The sequence below is a fragment of the Dermacentor silvarum genome, chromosome 2 (genome assembly GCF_013339745.2).
Source record: "Dermacentor silvarum isolate Dsil-2018 chromosome 2, BIME_Dsil_1.4, whole genome shotgun sequence".
Lineage (NCBI taxonomy): Eukaryota > Metazoa > Arthropoda > Arachnida > Ixodida > Ixodidae > Dermacentor > Dermacentor silvarum.
The window spans coordinates 209631172-209640390 of NC_051155.1; the positions used below are offsets into that span (position 1 = coordinate 209631172).

At 45.3% G+C, this 9219-nt stretch overlaps 1 protein-coding gene across 1 annotated transcript in view; it reads left to right on the top strand.

Moving 5' to 3' along the window:
- LOC119442518 (chromodomain-helicase-DNA-binding protein 1-like) overlaps positions 1-7905 on the top strand; it is a 71071-nt gene extending 63166 nt beyond the window's left edge. Inside the window, exons 31-33 of the mRNA XM_037707425.2 lie at positions 1516-1689; positions 1786-1899; positions 5974-7905. Of these exons, the coding sequence (XP_037563353.1) occupies positions 1516-1689; positions 1786-1899; positions 5974-6286 (601 nt within the window). The 3' untranslated portion in view covers positions 6287-7905. The remainder of the gene's footprint in view (positions 1-1515; positions 1690-1785; positions 1900-5973) is intronic.
- Positions 7906-9219: the final 1314 nt, after the last annotated feature.

The window sequence follows — 9219 nt, forward strand, 5'->3', positions numbered from 1 at the left end:
ACTGTATTGCCACCGTTGAAACTTGTTCTGTATGAGGCGTGTACTGCAGTGGGATTCCTCTTTTGTACTTCCTTAAGAACACTCGGTGCCATATGGCGCCACAGCTGCAATGCCTGCGCGTGGCCTCCGAAATGCATGGCCTCGCGGTGCATGCGAATACTGAGAAAATGCCTCATGTAGCAACCGTCTCCATGCTCGTGCTTCTTCCTGGACATGCTGCACCATCTAGTGAAGCTGCTGAGAATTCCGTACATGGCCTCCAAGACTGCCTCTTGGAGGCCATGCAGTGCTATAAGTCAGTGCTGCACGATCACCGAGGCAGACGCAAATGGATCACAGAGCATGATTGCGCACTGGAACACGGTAGAAAAGGACATTGTTTCGTTGTCAGTGCATGCGACTGCACAACGTGGGAACAAGCAGACAAAATGGAAGTACATCTCTTTCTACGGTGCGAATTAAAACAAAAACATGCAGACATTCAGTTTGTGTGTTTATTATTTCTCTAAACTTTAATTCGTCTATTGAACAAACAAATAACAGATGTTGCCTTGCATAATTCTAGAAGTCACATGTCACTGTGAGTGATGTCACAGCATGGACACATGTATGTAGGTGCACTTGCACGTAAACGTCACCCCTCCAGCTTGGAGTGCAGTGCCCTTGAGGAGAAGTGCAAACAGTGTTACATTTGTAATACTCAAGAGACACATTGTTAGCGCACATTGTATGCACTGCACTTGTTAGCTCAAAATGGCCAGATTGGTGAGGGGCCCTTTAAGGAGCCAAAGGCATAACTTGTCAAGTTACAAAAACATTTACTGCACCACAACGGCTCAAATATGAAGATATAACCTCACTGTTGGTGAGGTTTGATGTGAAATTCGGGAAATTGAAGTTTGGCCTTGATTTGCCATTTTGTTTGTGTTTGTCCCGGTTGTGTTTTCAGTTTCACTTTCTAGTCGTGACATACATCCTGATTCTGAATGTACTTTTCTTCTGTGGAGTTGGGGATGGCAACCACAGTAAAAATCTGTGTTGTTTATTTCACAGCGGTTATTTACATTACAAAGCATTTGTGGCTTCCCACAGTGGGCTTTTCAGCTAGGACTTAAAGAGCATAAATTTTAAACCAATCACAATTCCGTCATCAAGATGAATGCTAACATGACATTTCAGACTTTCTTTTTTGTGCAATAAATATAGGTCCAAACAAAATACATATTTGTACATACATTGGCTCGCTCTATTATTGCAATTGCTGTGGCATAAGAAATGCGCACAGCACTCTTGCTTATCATTTTATGAGCAAAGTCATCATACTTCCCAAGTGTCATCCTTTTAAATGCGAGAAGCATGTGGTAAAGTTTCTACAACATTGAAAGTATGTGTCAGCCCCTCTTTAAATTGAGTAACTCATGTGCAAACTTGGCACTATATACTGTGAGCTGGCATTGCTCTTGCCTTATGCTATTCCTTCTATTTAAAAGCATGTGTCATGCTTTACTATTCCAGCAACAGCCACAACAAAGGTGGCAGCAGTGGTTCGTACCGTGATCGAGGTAGCAGTGGCTACCAAAAGGGCTCCAACAGCTACAACCACCCTCCACACCGACAATCCTCATTCCAGCAGGGTCAAGAACGGTGGAACCACGAGAACCCTGCATCCAGCTGGGACTATAAGGACAGGTGTGTGTGGTATGAAATCGCCTTATGAACCTTATGACCCTTATGGGCACGCAACTGTGTATTGTTTTACATTGTTTGCTTTTTCCACTCTTCCAGGTATAACAATGATTACAACAAGCATGACCCCTACCGTCATTACCAGGGGAATCGTGTTGATGACCAGGCCTACAAACGAGACAAGGATCCCAGGACACAACACCCGGACAGAAGGTGAGGTTTACTGTACTAAATATCGCTGCTGTCTTTTCCACTGGCAAACCTACATTTCTCAAGTGCTGATTGAATGACTATTGTATTTACTTGAATAATGATCACACTTTTCCAGAAAGTGTGATCATTATTGTGTGATCAGCGCGCATGTGTGATCAGCGCGCAAGTGTGATCAGCGCGCACGTCTGGAAAGGCCAACATCAGGGTGCGCACAGGTCCTTGAAATCCTTGAAAACCCTTAAATTGAAAGTTCCGTTTTCAAGACCTCGAGAGTCCTGGAATTTCTTTTCCGTCCTTGAAAACCCTTGAATTCTTGGGGTTTTCACGGGGTCCGACAGTGCGACTCACATTATATGGCAGTTGAGGGTGGTCCCAGCAAACTTCATTGCTTTCCGCAACGCCGGGACCGCGAAGTCAAACTTCCTGCTCGAGGAAGAAGCGAGCGCGCATCCATTGCGCACTTTTTTTTTCTCTCTGGCTTGCTTCGACTTCGGGTTTGGCCAAAAGCCATAAGTTGCTGGCCACAATGAGGCTAGAGCGTGTCGACCTCCTCGGGAAAAATACAAATTGTGCCATCATGCTTATTTGTAACGAAAAAGCAGTTAAATGAATCTTAACAGTTGAATTTGGTAGTAATGCACTTTTTTGGGGGGGGTTTGCCTTGGGCTGGATCTATTGGCAATCCACTAAAAACAGGTACAGCCTCATAGCCTGAGCGTTGTCTGTTGGCCACATTGTGCTTTGTTTATCTGCGTGCGCGCTCCGGTGTCGTCGACGCTTTGTTTGCTTTTCCCCCCGTTTCGGTTGTGGTGCGCATGGTTCATAATAATGCCTGGGAAATGTAAATTACAATACGCCTGGCTCAGCAACGACGATTACAAACTTTGGGTTGCACCGGATACATCGGACCCCCACCGCGCGAAAATTTGAGAGGAGCCTTAGCAGGCTGTATGAGTTTTTTTATGACCTCCTGAGCTTCAATCCCTCCTACAAAGAGCTGTGGAAAGCAGTCAGGCTGTTGCTTGTTTTGAGCCATGGGCAAGCAACTGTCGAATGGGGGTTCAGCGTCAACCGCCAGATCTCTGTAGAGAAACTGAAAGGTTTGTCATACATTTCACAGCGTATCATATGTGACGCAGTGGACAGGGTAGGTGGAATTTTGAATGTTCCTGTAACAAAAGAACTCAGAATAGCTGTGTCCGCAGAGAGGCAGCATTACGGTGCACACTTGGAATCGGAAAGGAAACGGTACCAGGAAAACTCAAAGCAGACAAAAAGGCGCACAATCATAGAAGAAGTTGAAGGGTTGCAGATGAAGAAAAAGAAGCTTGAGGCAGTCGTTGCCGATTTAATGGCCTTTGCAGATGGATATACAGAAAAGGCTGAGAGAATTGGGGACATCTCGCACGTGGTGAAATCAAACAGCTTGAGAAAGACTGCAAAAGCGAAGGCTGAAGAACTCAGCAGCATTAAGACGCAAATAGAAAAGAAACTGAAAGACCTGCCCTGAGCTTCAGAATTTCATCTAGTCGAATGAAACTGTACGTGCACTTAGTCAAACAACTTTCCTTTGTTCTGTCCAATGAAATGTAACATGTGTGAACTACCGTATTAACAATTTAAATTTTTTGAAAGGTCCTTGAAAAGTCCTTGAATTTTTTTCTTGGAAACCTGTACGAACCCTGCAACACTGTCGCACTCTATTGGCGCAGCTAATCAGACCGCTAAGCATGACTGTGTTGGAACACGAGCGATTTGGCACTTGCGTTGCGGGCTGTAAATACCGATGCGCAAGCGCGCACAAGCGAGCAACACGGCGAGGACGAGCAGGGAGCGCGCGTACCTGCTAGCAGACAAACCGGAAGTCGTAGGTTCTTGTTCGACCAATGGACATCGTTTCCACCGTTGGCATCACCAGATTCCCCCTGCTGACGTCGTGACGACTGCTGGGGTTCCGGAAAGGCGAGGGGAGGAGGACGGCATTGTTTTTTTGGTTTTGTGGCGCGCCCGCGGCGCGTAGCGCTGCAGCGTTTGACATCGTTGATCGTGATTGCATTCTGAACTCGATGCGCGTGTTTACTTGAAATGTTCAAAAAATATCTGAGGTGGTTTAGGGGCCCTTTAAGGCCCAACTTGTACATTACAAAAAAAAAAAAAAAAAAAAGATTGAAAAATGCATGTTAGAATCGAATATGTGCTGTAATCAGACATTGTGAGGTATGTTCATTGCTTTGAAATCTACCGAGGCCAGGCTAAAAATAGGCATTTTCGATAGGAGATGACGTGTGATCAACACATTCACTGTTCCCCAAACTCCTCTGAAATAGACGCTGCCATTAAATTGGTCGCTATTGGAGTTACCTTAGGGGTCAGGCGCATCCCTGCTGACTGGTCAAGTTCCAATTATCTGGCGAAGGCTAGTTTTATGATTGAAATAATGAAAGTTTGGACCCCTTTAAATGTGCAGGCACTGGCGGGTACGTTCGGCCGGAATTGTATTTATGCAAAAAGTGTGTTTTTCACATTTATAATATACGAGTTGGTAATTACCAATTCGAAAAGCGATCAGATTTAGGATTTGATATCTTGAAACTGGTGTCATCCTGGATACGTCATGTGAACTCACCGGCTACAATTCGTAATTGCAATATGGGCCATAAAGTAAATAATGAAAAAGTTCATTAGTGATATTTTTGTAATTTAGTCGAATATGCATTTTGAATTCTTATGCAATAATGTCTGCCTCATGGAAGTAATCCAGCTCAGTGACTAAAATGATACTATCTGCCGCAGGTGATTTAACTTGTGGCAAAGAGTACATAGGGCAGTCAGGTCATAGCCTCCTATATAATCTATGCCTGCCGGATGAGCCCGAAAAGGCCGTCGTCTATGGCGGCGCCACCTACGTAGGGTAAGAGTCAGCATATTGAAGGGAACGGCAAACCTCGTCATGGGGATGCCGCATGATAGCAGTAGCAGACGACGAAAGTTGTTCGCACTCCTGTCATAATAAAGGTTTGAATCGGCGGTTGCGGTGGTAGCAGACGATTTCTTTTTTGGAAGCCGCAGAGTTGGAAACGTCGTTGTGAATGTTTCGCTGCTTTCCCTAAGTTTTTCTTGCAGCTATATCGCCGAAAATGCGAAGTTTACTTTAAAAAACTTCCAAAAAGCGCACCTTAGACCCCCTACGTAAGTGCGCCCATCCCAAGTTTTGACGACGACCGCTTTATATTGCTATATTATTACAACACTAAAATATATAAGTATTTACACAATTTTTATTTACTTTCGCATATTTTTTGTCACCTATGAGTACAAGAAACGTAAAAAGCTTGCACGCGACAACCCTACGTAAGTGGCGCCACCGCCATAGTTCCGACGATGGCCGCTATCAATGGTATCGCCGATAATCCGGCAGGCATAGAATATATAGGAGGCTGTGGTCAGGTAGGTGTGTTAATGATAGGATGCGTGAGCATGCCAATTTAGTTCCCATAGGTGCGGGCGGTAATCTGCAGATACACTGTAAACAGTGTAGTTGCGCCCTCCTCTTCAGTAGCATTTCAGTAGTTGGGAAAGCTAAGACGCAAAAGGAAAGAGAGGTTATGCAAGCTTTTCATATCTACAAACTTGGACTGAACAAGTGTGCGAGTGTGTCATCTGTGTTCTTGACAAGCCAAGAGCTCCGGTTTCTTGATAAAGATTGTCGTATGTAGTTAGAGTGATTACCTTGAATTCACTTGCAGTGCTGTCATGCATGCTTCGTTTGGTCTTGGTGGAGGCTGTCGAGAAATAAAATCAGATGTTAGTCCAGTATCTTCCTGTTCCTTTCTGTCTCTTGCCTCACAATATTTTCTAGCTACCCTTTCTGTTTGCTGGCATACCCTTACAAAGTACCATGACCCAACTTGCCCAACAAGCCACTCTTATGATAAAAAAAATTAAAATACTGTATGATTAAAAGAAAGAAAAAGAGGTATAAACTTCAATTTGAATGTCTGTTTGCACGGACGATGGTGGAAGTGGGTGCAGCCAATTTGTGCTTCATGCACCCATTTGAATTTCTGTTTCCAGGTACCATGGTGGAAGTGGGGGTGGTAACTTTGTGGCATACGGCATGCCCCCAGTGGCAGCATCATCGGTACCTTATGCGGGTGGCTATGGAGCAGCACCGGTGCCTGCTGGCGCTCTTCAGCCACCGCCACCAGGTGCGATGCCCGAGCACCACACAAGCCCCTTGGGCCCCTACAGCCCTTACCAAGGGCACGCAGACTCATGGAGGCGGAAAGAACGCACTAACAGTGGAGGAAGTGGCGGCTACTCACGGCCTCCTGGTGGCGGCGGCCACTTTGATCGACCACCTGACGCCCCTTCTAAGCATGCATAGATGGCATTCTACCCAAGTCCTGGGCTTCTGCAATGTTTCAATGTCACACGCTGCCAAAGTTGCTGTATCATTTGGCAGCAAAGTGAGCTAAAAACCTTGGCAGTCTGCTGGCCTCTTCAAGACAGCTTTAGTCTGTCGGCAGACTCCCACTGCAACACCTGGGAGTTGACCTTGGTTTTGGAATTGTAGATCGCTCCATAGCTTTGCTGGCTCAATGAACATATTTATTGTGGTGGAGAAACAAGCCAGTGCAACATACGCAGCTTGTGGGAGGCCTGCATTTTCTTGTGGTGCTGCTTGGACATCTTGCTTTGAATGCACAAGGTGCCATGGTGTGAACAACTAGTACAGCCAGTTGATCATCAGTGCTGTGTTGTCATGGAGGTCAAACATCTTTTGTACAATGTGCTCTTCTGTGTTCTCTCTGTACTGTATAGACCTTTGCATTTTCTCTTATGACTGTCAGCCTCTCTACACAAGTTAGCGGCCACTTATTGCCTTTTCTAATGCATTCCAGCTTCTTGAAATGAATCTTGGCGATCTGTGATTCACCGTGCGGCGCTGGAGAGACAATGCTGCCTGCTAGTAGCAGTGTTTGCCGTTTAAATTACGGTTGGCAAAGTACTTCGTGAAGCCGTGCCACTTGTAGTTACTACTGAGGAGGCCTGAGTCTCGTGGCATGCATCTCTCCATTCAAGCTGCGGCCATGGGACTGGACAAAAGTGTACAGGACTGAATGACTATGTAGATTTGTGTCATTATCTTTCTGCATTGGGACACGCCTTTGTTGATCCCTTTGTTGGTAAGGCCGCATCTGCTGTGATTTGCCGTCAAACAGGCCCAGGCCATATTATGTTCAAAGTTGGCTATCCTGAGCAGTTCCTGTCACCTTGAGCCAAGAGTTGTTGGGCATATGCCATGTAGATAGTTTATTTTCCCTTGTTCAGAGCTGTACACAAGAAACACGTGTTTATCAAAAATAGCATGCACAGGTCATCAGTGGCCGAAGATGGTTCTGCTAATCGCACAAGGAACAGGACACTCAAGATTGCACATGTGCCACATTTGGCATCTCTGTGCATTAATTGATTTGATGAGCTACACAGTGCTCAAAGCACAACGATTTTTGTGAGAACTGAGAAAGCTTTGGCATGTGCAGATTATGAAGTGTGTAGCATGTTTGGGATCGTGCAGTAGGCGCGTCCATGGCCAAAACCTTGGGAAGTGCGCCATGTTTATGAGACAAAAGTCTCATTCCGAGCACCAGTGAACTTGTGATCAAGTTGTGGAAAGACTTACTTTTTTTTTTGCATGATTATCTTAGTGGTGTGACCTCATTTGTATGATTGAGTGATGTGGAACTATGTACATTGTGCTGATGTGATAGCTTGAAGTCCCCATGAAGTTAGGCATTTGTGTGCCAAGTGGAATCAAAAACTTTTGTGGTGAATGGTGTACATACTGTGTGATCACTTAGCAGGGGATGAAGTGTATTATTGGGGACCAAACACTAGTCCCAAAATTATGTACAGACACAGAGAGAAAGAGAGAGAGTGTTTATTTAGCAATTTTTGTAATATGTTTGCCATGAAGAAAAAAAAAAAGACTTTATGAAAGTACCACCTTGCTGTTTTCTCAACATTGGTATGCACACCGTGCCCATAAGGACACATGTATACCAGGTGTTTCCCGTAACTTGAACCATGCTTTAAAAACAGTCACATCTTGGGCAAAAAGCACCATTAACATAATGTTCAAATGTCCTGAGCAGCTCAGAATGTTTCTTGAAGTGTGATAAAAGTTAGCTAATTGAGTTCAATCATGCAAAATTTGAATATTTGTTTAAGGGCATAAGTTATATTTCAAAAGTTGTAGCATCTGCAAGACATCCAATGAATTTGTTTCAATGATGGTATCTTTTATGTGGTTCTTTGTTCCAGGTTGCTCAGAAAAATATGGAAAAAATGACATTACTGCACTCCCGTGTGTCTGGATTGCAGTGTTCCCAACCATGTTTAAAAATGACGATCGCATAACAGAAGTGACTGGCCAGGGCACCTAGCGCATGTTAGCATTTTTACTGCAAAAGTTCAGCACCACAGTTCAAAATGAGATTGGCTGGCACATAGGCGAAAAGTATTCATTTTTCCGGGGGGGTGGGGGGGGGGGGGGAGGGGGGCTGGGACCCAACTAGCTTTCCGAAACCTACCCATGTAGTATGTATGTGTGTATATATATATATACCCTTTGCTAACAATTATCTATTTCTCGCTTTATGGCGAAAGCAATTATATCGAGACTCCAGGCAAATTTTCGCTGTTGTCGTCGCCGTGATGTTCCGTATTAAATCCAAAAGCCATATAAATGAGCGACCCATACACTGTGGGGGCGGGAAAAACCACGTAACAGTGAGCCGAAAAGTATGGCGGCTTGATGGGCATTGTCTTCCCACGCGCTCAATATTCGGGTTAGTTGTAGGTCACGTAATCAAACGCGAATAGGAAGGAGAGAACGCGCAAGGGTGGGACTGCTGCGCCAAACTCAGAAAATTGACCGAAATTGCGCCACGCTGCGCCAGAACGGCTTCGGCATGTGTGCTCCGGCATTGGCCGCGAACAGCGAGCGGATTCGTTCTCAGAAAAAGAGCGCGGCCGTTCACATTCGCGCACCGCGCAACGGCGCCTGCCGTACAGCTTATTGTAATTTTCGCGCTTATAACACCGGATATTTACGTGCTTCCGGCAAATGGCCCGCGCGCGCTTGGCCACTCCCGGTTGTTGTCGGAACGGACAGGGCGGCTGTATTTAGAGTGTAATAGAATACGGTTGAGTAGGCCAAGCGGCGCGGCGCTTTCTAGCTGAGGCGCAAAGCCCGAACGGCGAAGCATCGATTGCTATAGCAAATTTGTAGACAGCTATACGAAGTAAGGACAG